This window comes from Amblyomma maculatum, chromosome 7, assembly GCF_055883805.1.
Source record: "Amblyomma maculatum isolate TAMU_Amacu chromosome 7, ASM5588380v1, whole genome shotgun sequence".
NCBI lineage: Eukaryota > Metazoa > Arthropoda > Arachnida > Ixodida > Ixodidae > Amblyomma > Amblyomma maculatum.
The window spans coordinates 75,383,147-75,404,981 of NC_139350.1; the positions used below are offsets into that span (position 1 = coordinate 75,383,147).

Consider the following 21,835-nt stretch of genomic DNA (forward strand, 5'->3'; position numbering starts at 1 on the left):
CAAGCAAAAAGCAGACAGTGCAGTTGCGATAAAGAATATAAAAAAGTGAAAGGTGGAGAAAAGGACAGGAAAGGGCGACTGCCGATTTCTACTCGGTCGGGTCAGCCAGTGCAGTCTACGGGAAGCTGGGGTCAAAGTGTTGCTGCCTCCGTCGAGGGAACTTTAAGGACCAAACACTCAGGACAGGCTTCCCCCTTTTTCGCCGGACATGGCGATGCCACGCACGGCTACGAGTGTGCGCTCGGAGTACGTAGTGTCGTACAGTACACATCAATACATACTTTAGCAGCTGCCCCTTGCGGCGAAATTGACATCTAAGAATTAATTGTTCCCTGGCTGCATTGAGTAACTACAATATCAATGTCTTGGGCTTTTAAGAGAGGCCAGTTATTATGCTTGAGCCTGAAAGAAAGGAGAGGCGGAAATGACCAAAATGTAAACAAAAGGCGTCAGAACAGGAGGTGAGTGCAGAAACAAATCGCTTTATTTACCAGCTTACATTCGTAAAACCTGTCATCAAGGCTGCGGAAGGTAAGGTTGAAACACGCCACGGTAGGCTTGGCATTACTGAATGGTGAATGAAACGTTAGGCCAGAGGTGTGAAGAAGAGCGGCGGGAGAGGCGTGAACACCTTCATATGCCGTATGTGAGTGTTCAGACCGTTCATGTGGTTTTCCAACACAGCGATCTGCACATGGAAGGCACGAACAGGGCGTCCAGCCGAATCTCGCGGAGTGATGCGCACCCATCCTGTTGGCTGATTGAGGACGATAGTATCGACTTCTCGAAGATCGTGGAAAGTACTTCCCACTCTCACGGAAACCCTGAAAACACAGATCAGAACAAATGTTAGCAGTACACAACAGTGGCACTGTGCGTTGTGGTGCTACGCATGCATGGGACAGAGGCTGAATTTAACCAGCTCTAGCTGCTTCGGGCAACCTCTCTAGCCAGAAGAGGGGTTCTGAAACGGTTCCTCGCACTGCTTCGCGGGCTCCGCGAGCACCTACTGTGCTCTGGTTCCAATTCTGCTTAAGCTTACGGGACGGGCGTATTGTCTGGTTCTTCGAAACCCATTTTGTAGCGTTAGATATCGTTATTTCATTCCTCAGTTTCGCGCCGTCAGCGAAAGCACTGTCCACAGCACAGACCATCGGATCGCACCAAGATGCTGTGCGCCGCCTGCCTGCGTAGTTGCGACAGGAACGCTGGCGGGGGCGGTTCGCCCGGTGCACAAGGCGCGCCAAGTTGAGTTGTCGTCATACCTATCTCTAGACATCCGGCTAAAAATGTGAAGCTGGCACGGCTGAAGAGGCGACGCTCATACGTGCACTCAAGCGCGCGTGGCGGCTGGAGTGGAGAGCACAGCTATGTTAGTCCACCTAAGCCAAGAAAGAAAACCTGCGCATCTCATAGCGATTTTCATGGACAAGGTGACCAACCGGAACCCAACCGAAAACCGGAACCGAGCCCAATTTTTCGCCTGGAACTGACTGAACCCGAATTTTTTATCCACCACGAAATGGACCCGGGTAGGAACAAATCGAAAGAAGCGTTCCGAACTGGCTCGCGGTACGGAATTCAGACCCACTTTTGCTGGAACTTACGTTCATAATTTTCTAGTTTCTGGCTGCTTGTAAAACGTTCTCGCTTATTTCCAAAGCGCCACTGCGCACCGCAAACTACGCAACCATATTGAAAAATTGTCTTTAGCAAAAAGATGAAAAGAACGAAGGAAAACATGTCGCCACATGCATGGCACCAATCTCTGGCGTCAGGGTATCGTTTCATCCCGAACACGGGAGGCCGCTGCACTGCGCAATGGCTCAGCGCATGGACAATGTTGCCTCATACGAGAGCCTTTCTAAGAAGTGAACGAATAGCATATATATCATAACTTGAGCAGCTGATTTAGATAAATATTTATATATCCATCTACAAAAGGATCTGCTTTCACAAATTTCACACAAATAATTTTATTTTCCTGTCGTTCCACGATGTCGCAATGACTCGCATGGCACATGCATAGCCGCCATATGCGATGCGATGCCAGCAGATGCAATTTAGTTGACGAGACTTCAGCAGCCGATGCTGATGGTGGGATGGCCGCCTTGGAGGGCAATTTACCGCTCTGTTCTCGAGTTGTACGTATACCCTCAGGACAAAGACGATCCCATAAACCGATTTCCCCCTTTGCATTCTCTTGATTTTGTCCATATCAATGTCTGCTTGTTTTATTTGCCTTGGAAAGTGAATCTATGCCACGAGTGAAGCTCCGATTTTCAACTGTGAAGACTAGGTGGAGCAAGGAACTGAGTGGCCTTACTGGTATGAGTATTAATTCTCAAGCTCTGTTTAGTGTGCTGTAGTTTTTGCCTGTAAAACCATGGTGTCGAAAAAAATACGAAGACAGTCTAGAAAAGTGGCACTGAAAGCTAGATGTACACCATTGAGAGAAAATGTAACTATGAGTAACCTGAGGAAAAAAACCTTGAAAAGCAGAGAGAGGGACGAGGTCAGGTGGGCCGAAGGAACCTGCGCCTAGGCCTTAAGGAAAATAACAGACGAGGGAATGGCAGTAATTGTGAAATCGGCAAACTGCAGCGTGAGACCCTCGATATTCGTTACGTTGGCAAGCGAGGAAAGGTGCGAAGCCAAACAGCATTTGGTCCCCACATGGAAGCGGCTGCGTAGGATCGCCGGCACCGATCATGTACCGCTACAGGCGGCAACAGCATCTCCCACTAAGAGTTTACAAGCCTGAAGCGTTTCTTGAGGAAAGAGAAGTACACAGCAATTGCTCTGTTCATTTGAAAAGATGCTCAGAATAAGCAGACTCGAGTGTTATGAAACTTCGCTTGTTTATTTGTCTCTTGTTTGTTTGTGGGGTTTATTATCCCAACGCGACCGACGTTATGAGAGACGTCGCAGTGGAAAGCTCCAGAAATTTCAACCACCTGCGGTTCATTACCATGCACTGACATCGCACAGCACACCGCACACACTGCCGACTAGCTATCCACCTCGTCTCAAAAGCTGCCGCTGAGGCCGGGATGCGATCCCGGTTCCTAGGTCACAGTTGTCGAGCGCCCTAAACACTACGCCACCCCGTTGGGGCTTATGAAATTTAGGGAGACGTTGCGGAGCCAAGAACTGTATTCACTAGCTACAGTAGCGTTCATAGTGCGATCTACAGAAGTCAGCGTCGAGACAGCATCTTCTAGACTAAATTAACAGCCCTTGTCAAGCCCGATTCCTCTGGTCTTTCTATGCTGGTGCTGGTAAAACTTTAATCTCCAATAGATACAGGATAGGCGTCAACCTACCTGCCTAGACGGCGGCCTGGAGATTATACCTAGCTGAGTTTCGGGGTGTGAGCTGAACAGTAGTCTCCCAGAATTCTGTTTTTGTGTCGTGATTTATACTTTAGATTTCTGGACACGGCCATTACATATGTACCAGATCCGCCTTATCCTCACATAGTCTGCATCTGTCTGAAAACTGTTCTGGGCACCAATACATGGCTACGGGTATGGATTCGGAAAAGTATTTGTTTGCAAGCGCCTCCAGATGATTTACTGGCTGTTATTTAGTGTTCTATCTGCCGGGGGGTATTCTACCCTATTTAGCCGATAGTGCTGGGTAATCTCTTCATAGCTGACTAGCTTGTCCCTGCTTGCAGGAGGTTCATAGCCTACCCGGAAGGTGAGACAGTGGGCAAGCTTATGAACTGCCGCATTTCCTTGAAGCTGGCAGTGGCCAAATCAAAAAGCTAGCAGCATTTACTGGGCATATAGTAAAACATTTGCGAGCAGCCATGATGTCATGTCATGCTTGCTGTCAATTATGGGACCAAACATACCAGTCTAGCTTGAGAGTGGTTCTAGGAGAAAGTATATAGCGCGCGCAGGCAACCACGACACGCAACAAGACAGTGACCGCATCGCGTCGAGGCCACAGGAACGAGACAATTAATACAGATCTCCGGCGAATACGATGATGACTCCGATCCCAACGCGTAGCGGGGGGGACATTTGTCAGCGCCTTTCGGCCCACGACACAACGGGTGCCTTTGGGTTTCGCCTCCATATAAACGAGAAATGCTAAGGTATCCGCGTGCTGTGTGGTATACAGTCGCACATACGGTATATAAATGTTTGGTCTTGGCGTGCGTGGTAGGTTTGACCTTGGTAGGATTTGAAATTTCTTCAGTAGGAGCCGGACGGAGAATTGTTTTACAGGTTGTAGTAGTGGCTTCGCTCTCAACTAAAATTTATGTGAAATTTTGTTTATCTGAAAAGCGCAGCAGCAAACGTTTTCTTTTAACTTCCTTTCAACACGTGACTGCTTTAGCTGGTTAAGGGCCAAAGAAAAGAAATCATTTTCTCCCATCCTGCTCTAATTGTCGGTCACTAATATAGATATTGTAAGGTAACGCGAAGGTAAGACTTGGGGATCAGGTTTTATTGGAGACCTGAAGCCTTCGTCGCACACTGCAGCCAACCACACCCCGCGATGACGATGGGCATTTACAAGAGAGAGTAGGATGAAGACGAAGCAGCACGTTCAGCCATGCGGAGGATGAAGCACCACACAGTGCTCACAATAGTTTGCTCAGGTCTGCAAGCAAAGTGGAGCGCGTCACACCTGACCACAAAAACAACAGACGGACTAGAACATGAATTTACAGCGGTTACTAGATACGGGAACAGGAAATAATACTGAGCATTAAAAAAGTGGAGTAAGAAATGCGGCCGAACGCTTTTTTAGCCCGTTTGAACCGGTTCGGGCAGGGTCGAATTGGATCGAACCGGAACGGAATGTGTCTCTCGAGCCGAAATCGATCTCGAATTCGAACCCAAACCGAACCAGAAAAATTTTAGGTTCGACACTCTGGTTCTCCAGGAGTTTCGATAGGCACTGAAAAATTGGTGAAAGTTGTAATAATGTCTATTGGAGTTACTTGACCTAAACTTGTCTAGGGCAAGCGGTTGTGATCCGGTAGCGGAGTAGTACTAATGCGTGCTGCGGTCTGCGAGCGAACGGGGAGAACGAAGAGGAGTGACCTGCTGAGAACACTTTGACTTTGACTGAGCAAATCATCATCATTATCATCGCACGTATGCAACACCGGACCTCCACCGCACTCTTGGACACAACAATTACGCGGGAGTGCGAGAGGGCGATCTAAAGCCGCATGCGCCGATCACACTCAGTCACGCAGTGAAGACAGCAGCAGAGCAAGTGGACCAGAGCGAATTCCACGGGTGTGGAGGGTCAAAGGAATTACTCGCGAGGAGGTGCTTGGCGCTGTTCCGTGTCAAAGTTTCGCAGAACCGTCAATAATTGTGCAAGACAACGGCGCGAAAAACGGTGCAGGGAGGCAAGAAGCGACTAACACAAAGCCGACCGATATGGGTATATTTCGCGCACTCTCGCATTAACTGCAGAAGACATACAGCAAAGACAAAAACAAAAAAACTAAACTAAAAAAGCGAACCAGAACGATCACTCCGAAATTATTCATATCTAAGTAGCCTATCTCTTCTTGAATAAGCGAAGCGAAGGCACGCTCAAACATTTGATTACGCTTTTAGACAACATATGTTTCGCAAAGTTCATGTGGTTGCCTAATACAAGTGCGAAGGATTTATACTTTAAAAAATAAGGAATGCATTCACAGGTTGCCCTATGCATGGTTAGTGCAATTCTTCCGTCTATTGTGACATCGACTGCATGCTCTCTCAACCTGTCGCTTAAGCAGCGGCCAGTATGGCTGACACATGTAGTTCCACATGGCAGAGGTGAGAAACATATGAACCAACGCAATGGCTCAATAGTCTTCCCTTTTGCAGAATAATTTACCTTACATCGGGTACTTTATTTTCAATGGTTGTTTTGCACCATTCTTCAACTTACGTCTGATTCCTAATATCGTAGACCTGACAGGCAAGGATGCTTGCGTATTACGCCGAGAATGATTTTGTTCTGTCGAAGTTCAGCCGGCTGGCAAGACCTATCCCTCCGTACCACACGCAAAACGTCGGGCTCTACAAGATTTTTAGTTCCGAATCCCAGAATAAAGTCCGGCGCTCTTGCGTCTCTTGTCTGCTTTAGAGAAAGGTTGAGGCGGAAGGCGCTTTTACCAAGCCTTACAATCTGCTGCCCAAGTCGCTGATTGCATGAGGCGCTAGATCGTAGCCTTCATTCCCAGGGAACCTCGTTGTTCCCAAGCCCAGTAAGCCACCCACATATTGGCCAATCCACAAGTGTCTGATGCGGACAACAAAGCGCTTAGCCTAGGACCAAACTTTTGGCTACACTCTCAGCTTGACAGAGTGGAGCTGGTTTCGCTTGTGAGAGAGCGCATGGCGAGGAGGGATGCTGAGGAGCTGGATCAGCGAAGGCGTCGACGTCGTAAGGGCAGCTATATACAAAAAAAAAAAAAAAAAGCCTCAAGGCACTGACATCGATCGCCTGCCTCAAAGCCGGTAGTTAATGAAGGCGGTTTCTCTGTGATGGAATGGGACACTTACACACAAAAACAGTCGTGAAGCAATTGCAGGTAACTTATGTGCTTTGTAAAACGTGAAAGTTCAAAATGTCGAGAGATGAAAAGCAGTGCAAAGAACTGCAGTTAAACAAGCTGGCTGATTAATCAATCATATCAAGAACCTCAGCTAGGCGCTATATACCTCGTAAAACCAAATGCGAAATTTTCTTCTTTTTAGCAAGGTAATTGACAGCACTCGGTCGGCTCTGTTGAAACGGGCGTTATCATTAGTGAAGGTTAACGACCCGTTTCCGGTTAAAAGTGCTCAAGAGGTCACCGATTTTTTTTTTTTTTTATTTTTCATAAGCAAGAATTCGGAGAAGAGTGCTCTTTCGGTTCACCTAAATAACACATATTACTCCTTTGCAAGCAGAGTGCGATGTAGTCACAGAAAATCGTGAAAAAAAATCAGCCACCCGATTTCAAAACCCCTGCGGCGTAGACACTGCAAGCTTTCTTGAGTTGCTGTCCCATCTGCGCTCTGCCTTCGCTGAATTTTAAGAAGAGGTGACGTCCATTATAGAGGACGTGCATAGGATCTTGTATGGCGCACTGATTAAAGATGCATGACGTCTATACTTATCTTCGTGAATTCGAGCAGCGGCTACTCTAGAAGCGGCGTAGCCAGGGGGATTGTGTCGCTGTCAGAACACCCCTCGAAAATTTGTGAGCTCTGCATATCCCCCCCTCCCTTCCAGCTATTCAAAGGGTGAAAAACAAAAGTGGAAAATCTGAAGCGTACACAAAAGACAAGTGGAAAAAATAACTACGCCATCTTGCCGGTTGATAAGAAAGGATTGGTTCTATTAACAGTGTTTAACATACAAAGCAACTAAGTCTATGAGGGAAGACGCAGCAGAGGACTCCAGATACTTTCCCCACTGACATCGCACTGTACACGGCTGCTTTGCTTTTAGCCTTCGCTGACGGTCATGATTACATTCGCATTCTTGAATTCAGCAGTGGAGTTTACTAGCCGCTGAGTTAGCGCGGCGGGGCAAATTTAAGAATTTGGAGGCTGATAGTACAGGGCAAAAATTAATAACCACAGCTCTTTTATATTTGCGGTTGGCATGGTTTAGAAACTATGCTGGTGGAAGTTCACATATTGCAACCGGATGTTGAGGGAAAAAAGAGAAGCAGCGGAGCTATGTCGTGCACACGTTATCCTACGAACAACGACAGCACTGCTCCGAAGGCTCTCTTAATTTTTACTTCTGAGAACATTCGGATGACCGGAGCTGAAAAAAATTCTAAAGGGCACTTTGGACCACTAAAGTGCGATGAGGCGAAAGCCATTATGGCGCGGTGGATCGTAGCCCTCCATTACGGCATCTCTATCTCCTTCTCTTTTTTCACTTCTACCTTCCTCCCTTCCTTTACGGCGAGGTAGATCAGATGTGTGAGCGGAGAATTGTGACAGATACTGACTGCGCCTCTTCTATCCTGTAAATCAATTTGAAATTCCGCTAATGCCTAATGTACTAACGCCTTCCAGACATCTTGGTCTGCTTCTGTTTGCTGTGTGGTGCGGCGTTCGAGGAAGCATCATATGAAAGGCGCTGCACGGACGCCTGGATAGGACGCCCGGCGGGGTCAGCTTCGTCTATGCATGAATCCCTGGTGACGTCATGACCTGTCGTGACGGTACATGGCGCATCCCTTGTCGAACACAACCTGCATTCCATTGAACTCATCAAAGTTCACCGGCGTCCTATAATTAGTTTACAGGAAAATAAAGGCGCAGTATCTGTCACTCGCGCAATCCCGCTATCCTCACGGTAGACAAGGAGAATTATGAGAACGTTTCACGATTCGGGGCATGACGCAGTTGGTGAAGCGCTCATCTGCAGAATCCAAGGGATTGAATTTCAAATCCAGATGGAGATAAGGTTTATTTATTTATTTTTAATTACTTGCATCGAAAGTGTGACACCGACAGCCTCTGCCGACAACTGCTGACAACGATGAGGTATTAAACGCTTTCGCCTCAAAATAAACACTCCCCTCTGCTTTGCATGGTTTCATAGAGTGCTGGTTCCTTCCATCACAGAAGGCCTCTCATCCACCTTCCTAACTCGTAGAAGTGGCGTCGCTGGGATCCCCCGCATCCCTTTTATCTTTGCCAATAGAAAACTAACTACGCAAGTAGTCATCATGTGGTGATTGAACTTTGTAAATAACAATGTTTGTGTGTACTTCTTGATTGTGCTTGCCCATATTGTTTTTCTCTTTGTCCACCTCATGAGTTTTGTAAATAAAGAAACATGTCTTTTTTAAATTGCTCACAGTGTTTGCCTCGAAATTTTGTTCAGAAAGTGACTAGTATCATTACAACCGGCGGATGTTTAGTTCTAAAAATGTTCTGATAAGTTTCGCATATCATTGAAAGTTAATGAAAAATTGCTAACTAGTGTGGCAGGCGTGTATAATAGTGCCATTCTATATCTAATCATAATTCGTTTGAATTAACCCGTTTGCTCGGCTTGGCCCTCTGCGTGTATAGGCACAGGAGTAAAAATTAAAAATAAAGTCACTGCACCCAGTCTGTAGCATATGCAAACAAGTGAAAACAAGAAATAAGCGGAAACTCGCGTGATAATTGCGCACATTTATGCTATGGCGGGCCGCATAGTTTAAAAACGAGGTAATATCTTCTCCTCACTTTCGATCGTATAAGCTGATTAGCTTTTAACGGGATCACGTCCGAAAATCTCGCATATACTCATATGACGGCAGAGGTGCCTGAACGTATAACCCTTCACCTTTATCGAACTTTTTTTTTTATTACGCAAGCTTGCCATAAGGCATATTATAAAAACACATGTAAATTGTTTTCCGTAAGGACTCTACCGAACTTGCGTGCTTACGATCTTCCAAAGCTGCTTTAAAACGGTGCGAGAAAAAAAAAAAAAAAAAAGCTATCGTGAGATGCATCTAAGCAACCAATAATCATGTGGCTGTGGCGGAACTATTTAGAGAATTGCATTCGTGCGATGGATGTTTATGCATGTCGCCACGCTCGTAAATACTGTATTTAGCGAGTTAATGAACTCGCAAATGTACGTGGCATTTTAAAGCTTGCAGCTCGACTGTGGTACGAGCGCAAGCTGAGGAAACTCGTGTTTTATAGTTTGCGCCAAGCTGCGGCGGAACACTTGGATGGATGGATGAAATATAGGAGCGTCCCCTTTGAAACGGGGTGGTAGCAGTAGCTATCATGCTCATTTTTCTCCCTATATTTTAATTATTGATTTAGATTAGTTAACTAAACCATCATTCTATTTATTAAATTTTTGTTTCTACATTACTAACATTATGTCATGTCACCTCTCTGCTTTCAAGACACCAATCTTCCAGTCGTTTTTTGCTAGTTTCCACCGCCGGATTATTCACCCGGCCACTGGTATCTCTAAACCCCAGAGCTTCAGGAACAGTGACTGCGCCTGCATCAATGCAAAGGTGCATAGGTGGCATAAGTGGCGAGCGCCGGGGTGCGGCGAAAGACGGTGCCACGACCCTTTTCCAACTTACGCTCTCTCCGGCCGTTCGGAGAGAAACGTGCGCGCGGAGGTGATCTCGGAGGCCATGCGTAGCCGGAGCAGACCCTCCGCTAGCTTCCTGTGCACGTGCGAAGATAGAGTTGCGCCTGGCGGTTAGTTGGCGATACAAAAACGCTTCCGCTGATGCCAAACGGAGGTACTAAGTAGCATTGTGTCATGGGCAGCCATAATAGTAGGCAAAGCGCCGAAATACGAGGCTCACGTGCGAAACTTTGCAGATTCCTTTCGAAGATTTTCTGCAAGACCTGTTTTCCAACTGCATGAGAGCGTTCTGTGAAGTCTCCTGCTCTTTGTGGAAACGAAAAGAGCCAATTTCCCCCTTCTCCATAAACCCAGAAATGTTGATAGTTGACAAAGACAGCTTGGAGAGGCGTCAGAAGAGTACAATGGTTTAACACAATGCATACAAAGGGAAGGGGGTGGAGGATTATCCTGCTCTTCGCTCCCCGCGTGTCTCTTTGCCGATTTCCTGTGCTCTCTCCCTGCTTTGCATGTGCTCTGAAAGCAACCAAATCAACAGATATTCGGCGTGCGAAGTTTGGAAAACATGTCTTGCTGAGAAGCTTTTACAGATTTTCACAAATTGGCCAATAATTGAACCAACATTAATATTATTCATAACGAAAATAAAATATGTCGGAAGTGCCCTACAAAAGCGATCCTATAGTTATGGCTTGATTGACACTACTCGCACAGAGCACCCTATTCGCGCCACAGGTTTCGTGAATGCAAACCAAATATAAATGAAGCACAACCATTTAATAAGAACCGAAATAAAACATGATTGTAGTACAAGCTTGGATTTCGCTTGCCTTCCGAGCCAGCGAGCCGGTTATGTCGCGTACAGCGCGCGGAGCACTCACGTGTTTTTGAGACATCTAGCGTTCGTGCTTTTGAAGAAACACCTCCTTTGGACTATAACTTATTCTTCTACTGCAAGATTTGCATTAGTAACGTCGTAATAAGAAATACAAGACCTTATACAGATCTGATGCTACAGGCCAAAACGATAATCAAAGAGCGAGCCGCTTTATATCAGAGTACTGATAATACTTTTGCAGTTATTGAACATATTATATAAGACAACATAATTACATAGCAGACCTCGAGATACACTTCCTACATGTCCGCTACTGTGGCAAACGCATTCACAATCAATAATTACTCATCGCAGTCTCCTATACAGTGCAGAAGTGAATAAAACTTTTCTCGCCTCTAGTTATGTTTCCTCCGTGGAAATACGCGGCAGGTTGTCCAATCATCAAGACAGAATGTAGGCAGCATGTTACGATGCAACTGCGAGGCCGCATGCTCGAACGAGAAAGCGCGCGGCGCACGCCGCGAAGGCAGCGAGAGTCGACGGCAGCCCAGTGTGTGTTTTTCTGCCACAGACTGGAGCTGCCCATCAGGAGCCGCAGGTATCGGTTGTGAGATAACAGAGTTCCTACAGCAAATATACCGGGATAACAAAGTAGAAATTACACGGGAAGGGATAAGAAGTACGGAAGCTGTCAAGGTATGCAAATAATTAAGACAAGGTAGTCCTCTATCACAGCTGCTGTTCATGCTTTATGAGATAAACATGGAACGGAAGATACATGAAAGTAACTTAAGTTTCAACCTCTCATATAGATTAGGTGGAAAGGCGGTAGAGCAACGCCTCCCCGGTTTAATGTATGTAGACGATATTGTGCTGCTAGCTGAGTCTGGAAGAATTGCAAACTCTAGTTAAGTATTGCGGAGACGAAGGGGACGCTCTAGGCTTCAGTTATAGCGCAGTTAAGTAGGGTCTGATGATTTTCAACTGCTCAACTGATCAGAATCTTAAAATACAAGGTCATAAAATACCGAGAGTACCAGAATATAAATATCTCGGTATATGGGTAAACCAAGGATTGGCATGCATTGGAAGGCATGAGCAATCACTTAAGGCCAAAGGGCGAAGAAATGCAGGGATAATGAAACATAGGGCATTGTGGGGATAAAAGTATGAGGTTTTGAGGGGTATTTGGAAAGGAATTATGGCGCCCGGGCTTACTTTCGGAAATGCGGTTTTGGGATTAAAATCAGAGGTACAGTCGACATTAGAAATAAATCAGAGAGCCGTCGGAGGATTAGCACTAGGTGCCCACGGCAAAACCACAAATGAGGCGGTACAGGGATACATGGGCTGAACATCTTTCGAAGTACGGGAAGCTAAGAGTGAAATATTATATGAGGAATGCCTGAGGAAATTGGACAATAACAGATGGGCAGCTAAAGTATTTAAATAACTATACCTAAAAAGTGTTGACTCACAATGGAGGAAAAGAACTAAACTAAACAGTTAGTATGCTGGTCACAAGGACGAAGAAATAAAGAGCGTTAAGCAACAGGTGAAAAACACAGAAGGTAAAAATTGGATAAATTCGATGGAAAAGAAACAGAGTGTGGAATTATACCGAAAGTGGAAAAGGCAGGTCAGGAAGGAAGCTTTCTTTGATAACTCAAGAGGCAGTGCCCTACTTTTTGAAGCTAGATCAGGGCGCCTTAGAACACGCAGCCACAAAAAGAAATTTAACAATGAAAATGACGCATGTGCTGTATGTGGTAACTCCAGCGAAACAATTGACCATATTATACTCGAATGTAATGGTATCAATCTGGCAGTTGAGGCAGGCGCAGTCAGTGTTCCTGAAGCTCTGGGGTTTAGAGATATCAGTGGCCGGGTGAATAAACCGGCGGTGGACGCTAGCAAAAAACGACTGGAAGATTGGTGGCTTAAAAACATAAAAATGACATAATGTTAGTAATGTAGAAAAAAAAAATTCAAGAAATAAAACGATGGTATAGTTATCCAATCTAAAACAATAATTAAGATATAGGGAGAAAAATGATCATGATAGCTACTGCTACCACCCCATTTCAAAGGGGACGCTCCTATATTCCATCCCATCCCATCCATCGCAGCGCCGCCCAGTGATGCTTTGGGAGCCTGTTGCGTTTCTCATTAGTAGCATTATTTTACGTTTTTCAGAGAAAAAAGGTAAGAACGGCATAATGCACTACTGAGCACCCTTGGCTACACTCTAAATTCCCCTTCTAAAGCACCTGGCCCTGCTAAAGGTGCCTTCCTGCTCATTATTATTTTTTTTTCTAGTCAGCGCGTGATCAGACTTGCCATTCCACTGAGCAACAGGCATTCCGTGCCTTTCAGCGTTTTCAAAGTGCGAGATGGATGTGTGAGTGGGCCGAGGAGCGAGAAAGGCATTGGAGATAAATAAACCAGACATATTTAAAGCACAAGACTATAGGAGAAATCTGCCAGTGGGTGTCGGCTAACAAGCTCCCGCGCATGGGGCTTCCGATGGGTATCGAGTTAAGGCTGGTGTTTCCAGCGTGGTACACGCACGTGCACATTCCCGGTCCAATGTTAAAAGGGCGTGGAGTCTCTGGCATAAACTAAGGCATGTGTTTTCAAGCTCTCCACAGAGGAGGATTAATCCTTCTGATAAGATCACAGTTGTCAGTCAGTGTCTCAGCGGCACTATTGCATGCATTTTGGCATCTTTACACAATAATCCACTTCTCCCCCCGCAACTTCCTCCCTCTCACTGCCAAGCTGCACACCACTGAGCGCTGCACCCGCGCCCCCCTCACCCCCCTCGTGACGCCACTGACTCAGACAGTTCTACGACGTGTAATACCGCCTAAGTGCTAGATTCATTGGTACAGGTCGATTACGAGGAAGGCGGAAGCCAGAGACGAGGAAGGCAGGCGACTGTTTGCCAGTGTCAGGGGAGCAACCAACACGAGCCTCAGCCCGCTACATACGGCAGCTGTAAAAAGAAACCGAGCGTGCAACTGCTCCATAACGTCACGAAGCACCGGACTCTGCTACGCTACTTAAGAACTGCGCCAATATGGCGCGGCATGTGGTGTCCGGCGTCTCATAACTGCATGCATCATGGCTTCACGAGGCACCCTGATGAAGGTTTCCCGGATTTTTTTTATCGCCTGGCTTATTTGACACTCATCGACACATGAATATACGGTCAGCAATGCTGCGATTGCATACGCGACCTTGATATAAGCATAACCATCATCATCATCGTCATAATCGTCAGCCGGATTATGCCCACTGCAAAGCGAAGGCCTCCCCGTTTAACCTAGTCCTGTGCTAGCTGCAGCCATTGGACCCTTTTGAATTTCTTAATATGGTTCATCCACCTAATTTTCTGCCGCCCCCCGCAGCGCTTACCTTCCCTTAGAATACAATTGGTTACTTTTAGTGACCATCGGTTAACCTCTCTTCCAGCATGTCCTGCCCATGCCCATTTCTTCTTAATTTCTTCTAGGATATCAGTATCTTGAGTTATTTCTCTGATCCACTCAGCACGATTGCTACCTCTTAATATTACGCCTACCTTTCTGCTACTCCTGTCTAGATCATTTATCATTAGTTGCAGTTGGTCCACTGAGTTTCTTAACAAGGCAATGTCATCAGCTAATCGCAGATTACTGAGATGTTCTCCATTGACCGTGATGTCTAACTGCTCCCATTATATGTCTCTGAATACACTCTCTAGGCAAGCTGAATGAATTCTTATGTTCTCCATTGATCGTGATGTCTAACTGCTCCCATTATATGTCTCTGAATACACTCTCTAGGCAAGCTGTAAATAGCACTGGGGAGATCATATACCTTCTTGCCTAACACCTTCCTTAATAGAAATTTTATCAATTTTTTTATGCAGAAGTATTGCTGCTGTGCAGCCCCTATAGATATTTTCCAGTACTTTCACAGATACCCTGATCTCGATATGCCTGCATGAATGCCGAGGTTCCGACCGAATGAAATGCTTTCTAATAGTCAATGAACGCTAGGTATAGGGGCTGGTTATATTCACAGTACTTTTCTATCACCTGGTTTATAGTGTAGATATGATCGATGGCACCCTTTCCAAAATCCTGCTTGATCCTTTGGTTCATTTAAAGTCTAATGTTGTCCTGATTCTACTAGCTATTGCATTGGTAAATACTTAGCACGGAACTCATAGTAAGCTGATTCATCTGTCCTTAGCGTTCCTCTCTTATGAATTCAGATAATGTTAGCATTCTTCCATGATTCCGGTACTTCCGATGTCGTCAGGTATTGCGTAGACAGGGTGGCCAGTTTTCCTAACACAATATCCCCTCCGTCCTTTGAGAAATCTGTAGCTAACTGATCCTGCGCGGCTGCTTTTCCCGTCTTCATAGCTTCTAAGGCTTTCTTAACCTCGTCCTTCGTTACTGGCGGAACGTCTGGTTGCTCTTCTTTACAGCCAATTTCATTCTTGTCCTGACTACTAAGGGTACAGCAGAGGTCCGTTTATAACTCCTCGACTACCTTAATTATCTTGTCCGTGTTAGTAATGGCATTACCTGCCGTGTCCCTAAGTGCATACATCCGATTTTCGCGCCTATGCCTAATTTCCTCTTAACCACTTTCAGGCTACGACCGTCCCTTAGAGCATGCTCAATTTTCCCCATGTTATACTTCCTTATGTCGGTCACCTTGCGCCTACTGATTTGCTTTGATACCTCTACCAGTTCTATCCGGTCTGTTGGGTCGTGATGTAAGCAACCTATCATCAAAGCGACCGCGGAGGGGAGAAAAAAAAAAGATATGCGATACACATTATGGCCCATTCATATTGAAATCTTACATCCCTCAAAGGCATAAAGGCTTCTTTTTTTTTTTCCTCAGACAGTAAGCACGCTTCTTCTCTTTCCATTTGGACGCATCATCGCCTACCTAAATATCGCATGTAAAACCAGTATTTACACGCTAGGGGCCACCCATGGAGCCCGTATACACACAGCTGGGTCAACGTAAGCATCATCTGCACGCCTTCACACACGGCTGACACCAAAATGAGACGCGCCGCTGTTTCCTCGAGCAAAGCTACGCAATAAGGCATCGTAGAATGCGGAAGTATGGTTGTAACTGGATCGTGTAACGTGCGACTGAACGCGTCTATATGTGGTCGAAAATATCCGGCCTATGAGAGATTTGGCTGAAATACAGAACGCTATACTGTGCAGAACACTACCGACGTCTCAGTGGTGGCGCCTCCGTTTGTGCCTGCATGAGCTAGCCTCAAAATTAGTACATAACTGCTATTTCCATTAGCTCTAGAGACACCAATATGGCAGTAGGCCCGCGACGCAATTATAAGCGAAGAAAATGCCGTTTCAATCTACGCTCCCACGTGAAACCTTTGTCGAGTAGCGGTGCATGCCGCCGCGAGCTCGGGCCACTTAAACATTCCTCACGGTGCACCAGAGCAGCATCGCGTTTGGACTCGGGGCGATCACAAGGAAAGCTGCACGCTCTCCAGGACGAGGACCCGGGAAGAACAAAACGGCCCTACGAGACTTGGCACCAAAATGCCGTGACCACGCATCCCACATGTGTTCGGCGTTTGCGTCGTCCACAAGACTTCCTGTCGGGCTACGTCCTATGCGATAGCGTAAATTGGTCGAGTGACATAAGCCAAACTAATACCTTTTGGGGGTGTAGCTTTCGTCGCGTCTGTAGTCCAGGTACAGACATATCGCGTGAATTGGCATTTTTCTTGCAAACTGAATGTTCACTTCATGTGGCAGAATCCCGTCCGATTGCCAGTAGGTGTGAAGGGAGTCGTCCAACAGTTGATGGATGCCATACCCTGCGAAAGCGTGCGAAGAAGAGAGGTTACTTGAGAATCGCCTGCTAGAATTCGATGTTCACTGGTACTCTGGATCCAGAGCTCACCGCGCATGCAGGATGAGAGAGACCATAGGGCTTGTTCTCCGACGTCCCGGACACCGCGCTCCATCTCCAAACGTGGGACGACAGCGTTCATGGTCCTAATAGGAAGAGAAGGAAGGAAAGGGGATACTTCCGTTGACCCTATGAACTGGATGACACAGATGAGTGTGCATTTACGTGTTATGCGGATCAAAATGCCTCTCTTGCAAGGCGGATAACGTTACAGTGAAAATAAAAGAATGGGCTGAAATTGACCGCGCGCCAATATCCGCAAGCTGTCGTTATCCAACTGTCATTTAGGCGGAAGCGCGATGACGAGACCACGACGACATGCGGTTCGGATCTGCTCTACACGTGCCTCATAAACTAGCCCACACGTTGCCAAATTCAAGCGATGTTCAGCTTCATAAGCAATTAGATAAAAGCGGGGTCCGACTGTGCGTCACAGCGAGTCACTCTAGTTCGTGCAGCGCAGCCACCACCTGGTGCAAGCGTGGAGACATTCTTTCTCTTCTTTAAGTCCTCCGCTTAGCGAAGGCACTCCACGACTGATCAATAAATAATCACCACATAAAAATACCACAATGTCTTATTTTTTTCTGAAACAGGAAGCGCGTAAGTTTTTTTGTTTTTTTCAGAGAAAACCTTTGGCACTTGCGAACAATGAGCAACCGGTTTTCGACCCATGAATTTCCGGACAGAGACCACAAAAATAAAAGGTCACATATAAACCACGAGAAATGCGAACTTTGACCGCCTAGAAACATTTTGACCGAACGCGCACAAATAACTAAAAAGAAGTAAGAGGTGACTTCTGGGGTATACCGTGGTGGAAATGTGGGCTACATCGTACACGTATAGCATAGCAGAACGAGTGAGAACCGTCAGAACTGGTAGATGAGGCGTCTTGTGGTTCAAGTTCTTTTCCGTAGTTCCGGAAACAAACTCAGCATAAGGAGCATTTAAAAATTTGAACACGCACAAACAACTGCACTTGCAAGCTAACGAATGACACAGAATAAACAGTCAACCAAACAATGCTAGACCACATGATCATGTCCGCAAAGATATGCATAGAAATGGCAGTTGGTTTGGTGTAATTTGTAGGGTGGTTTCACTTCCCAAAGAGACACAGGTTATGAGTAACAGCGTAGTAGAGGACTGCGGAGATTTCGACCCCCTGAGGTTGTTTAATGTGCAGTGATATGTCACAACACACAGGCGTCTCGCTTTTCGCCGTCATTGAAAAGTGGCCGGGTTTCGATTCCGAGTCCTTGAGTTGAGTAGACGAACGCCCGAAGAAATGAGCCACCTCGGCGGGAGAAATGGGTATTGAGAACTCAACAGCCAAAGGACATGTTGAACACTGGTAGAACTGAAGCTACGAAACAAGTAGTCAATCCACGCCCTCAATGGTCACACCGCAAAGCTCAAATTAAGCTTGTAAAAGGGACAAACGCATAATTAAGTCTGTTGCGCGTACGAAATAATTATGCATGACCCTTCTCGATGCACCCATGAAACGATCAAGAAGCGGCCGCTGTACAAACGAGGGAGCAACTGACCTGCGTTCGCGGCTAGGTGTGGGCAGTATTGTGGGCTACCTTCACTCAGTTCTCAGACTGCGCAATCGGAACGATTCGAGGGCTCGATTCCCGAGGGTCGAATAGCGACATCCGGCCATGCGAACGCCGCAGAGGCTCAAATGCCATCTGTGGCTTGGCAGTGTTGAAGCCATTCAGTTCCCGAGCGTCGGATATCCAGACGGTGAGGCGGCTCAGCAGAGCGGCGCCAGGCGCTTACATACGGTAAGCCCATTCAAAGCTGTCCGCTGTGTTTTTCAGTGCAATATTACGTTGTCGGACTTGCAGGGCGGAACCCTCTGCGGCGCAGCTCACATGGACAACAGTAACCTTTAGCTGGGTATAAATAAATCGTAATATTTGTAAGCATGCATGATATTCAGTGGGTCGCGTCTATGTTTGTAGGAGGACAGATCATCTGTAGTGTCGAAATGAGTTTAGGAGGAGATAAAAAGCAGGTCATTTTTAATTGAGAGGAAAATGAAGACGAGTAAGAAATGTTAGGCAGGAATTCTGGTTCATCTTAAAACCACCAGAAGACAGAACACAGAAATAAGGAGAGCACAAGACGATGCTGGATTTGGCTTTTGGAGGCTGGCGGCAGTAGACGGTCTCAGGTCTCAGTACTTCTACATGGGAGGTATACTATTTAAGCACTTATTTACAGACCGTCCATTCTGATATATCCCCCCCTCCCCCTCGCTTGGAGTGCTACATCCTAGCGCTAGGGACGGCAGCAAAAGGACTCCCACCGTACCATGGCTTTTTTTTTTTTGCCTTTTTGGCCATCACTGAGCCTGATGCAACCCAACGCGAAACAATAATAGGGAACGCATCTCATAAAAGTGTCATGTCAATATTCAAAACAGCCACAACTTGAGCCGAAATCTGATAAATAAGGTTTTAAAGCAACTGGAAGCACACAGCTGACAAGTACCGCCGTCAGAATACTTAACCGAAATGCTCGTCAACGTGCCCATCACGACGCCAGCGCCACGAAGCGTTGGCCGCTGGGGCCAATTACCGTGAAATGTTCGCGGCTGCTGTGAATATATGGAACATAGATTCATCACTCGCATTATGCCGAACGCAGTCTTGATGGGCCCGGGTCGCTCCTTTCGCCCGTCGTTGATGTTAATGACAAGCGCGGAAAACAGTTACTTTGATTATTTTGGCAACCCGACACGGCTTGCGACTGCCGGCGTGCCTTCAAGTTTGGCCGTGAAGCTCAAGCAGCAAGCATGCAAGCCTCAAGAAGCTGGACAACTCATATGAGTTCGCGTTTGCCCTGCTTTTTCTTTTCTTTTTTTTTTTTGTTTATTACAAGCGGCTCCTCTGAGGACAAACTTGAAAGACGCGCGAGCAGCCGCATGTCATGTCGGGTTGCCGAGGTAAGCAAACTGCACCGTGTTTACTGCGCGCTGCTTGACCTGGGCCACCAGCGAAACGTGGCGACACGGGCGCAACAAGGCCGCGTTCAAAGCGGCCGCGAAAAACAAGCGATTTCAAACTGCGCTCCACCTATCGACAGCTGTGCAGCTGCAACGGAAAATAATTAGCACGAGTGCCTCGTAACCGAACCGAAAAATTCGCGATATGCGACGCTTTTATTCCCGTACAACAGTACAGTGCCCACTACTTTGCAAAGTCGGGGTGGGCGGCCGACGGCAGTCCATCAAACTAATCCCAAACTTTGCTGTTTATTTATTTATTCTTCACCCACAGCGCCAATTAGGCATTACTGTGGAGGGAGGGGGATAGATACATACAGCATAAGAAATGGCAAATATGACAAAATACAATACGACAGCAGCCCGATCAGCCAAAGATAACAAAGTAGCAATAAAAGAACGCAGCACACAAGTCAACGTACAGGCAATGAAACAAAATTTCTCTTCTGTATTTCACGCAGGCATACTGTGCAGAGATGAAACCAAAGTGGAGTACACTATGAAAACACATGAAACAGGAAAGATGGCTGATGCGTACAGATAACACTTGCTAAGCTAACCATTATTTCACCCAGCAATTTTTTAAAAAGAATAACTGCGATAATGACACCGTCGCTCACAGTGCTAGCTAATAAATAAATAGGTAAAATCATGTGGGCAGCCACATCGGCGCATGACTCCGCGGATAAGCAATGCACAAGCCCAAGTTTTCATTCATGATCGGGCTGTCGCACTGTCCAGTGCTGGAATGGGCTGCTTTGTACCGACCACCGCCGCTCTGAGAAATAAGACGTGCCTGGCACACTCGACGGTAATCGGCGCATACGGCAACAACAGCGCCGCGTCTTTTCAATTTTTCTGCTGCCTTAACGAGTCACTTGTACTAATCTTTTTTTCGTTGGAGCTGCACGTAAGTTCCCTTCATCGTCGACATTATCATGACTGTTAATTAAGCAATCCCTAAAGCTGGAAAAATGCCTCTCATAGACCTCCAGTAAAACCCATGCTACGCCGGCTACGTAATCTCATTCCGGCAAACTTCCTATCTCATCCGCCAGCCTCATAGTTGCCATGCTTGCCAATTCTAGTGAAATAACATTCGCAGAGCTATGGACCATGGTTGCCGTGATTTCGCGAAACGTTCAGTGTTCATTATCTCAACTAAGATACCAATCGCTAGCATTCGCTCCTATCGCATTCTGTCGCTTTAAGTTGCGTCAGAAAGCTAACATGGATTACGCATACGCCTTCAAAAGAAAATCACAAGATTCACTCACCTCTTATGCCAGTCGCAGATAGCGCTGTCCAGAAGCAATGAAAAGTGGACGTCGTCGACGTCGCCGCAGCACTTCGCTGAGCGAGGCTGGCGAGGTTTACGGCACAGTCAGCGCAGCTTAGACACGAAGCAGGGACACAAAGACGACGAAGCTTCGCCTCCAACCTTGGCGTGGCCTGGTTGCTGCTCGCTCTATTACTGCGTTGGATGGGCGCCGCTCGTCTTCGTTTCAGCACATTCGTCAGTTCAGTACGCGGGCTATCTACTCTCGGATCACTGTCAAGCTATTGACGCGGACGACGCTTATGAGAACACTGGGTAGCCGTTATCGCTGGCGAAAGGGAATGGGGATACAAGCGTCTATCCCCGATCTAGTTACACGAACCTAGGTACTACATTCACTCTCGCAGTCACATGACGAACGAATGGCAGAATGTTTCCCAGCTCAATGCCACTTGTCCCTAGAAATCCCCAGCCTCCCCTGTTTGCCGCGTGGAACATGGTGGTGCTCGGCGAAGCGACAGCCGTCCGATTCGCTGCGGATTCTTGTTCGCTCGCGAGATAAAAAATGATGCGTAACACCTTTGTGTGCCATTATTCGCGCAGCATAGCGGGTAGTCTTAACATGCGGGAT

General features: G+C 46.7%; 1 protein-coding gene across 1 annotated transcript; it reads right to left on the reverse strand.

The window, feature by feature from the left end:
* Window positions 1-467: 467 nt before the first annotated feature.
* Window positions 468-21,605, reverse strand: LOC146183670 (anaphase-promoting complex subunit 10-like). Its single transcript, XM_084608744.1, has 4 exons — window positions 21,203-21,605; window positions 16,895-16,989; window positions 16,646-16,808; window positions 468-824 (listed from the first exon to the last, which is right to left on the reverse strand). The coding sequence occupies exons 2-4, from the start codon at window positions 16,983-16,985 to the stop codon at window positions 587-589; spliced, it is 492 nt and encodes a 163-aa protein (XP_084464870.1). The 5' UTR covers window positions 16,986-16,989; window positions 21,203-21,605; the 3' UTR covers window positions 468-586.
* Window positions 21,606-21,835: the final 230 nt, after the last annotated feature.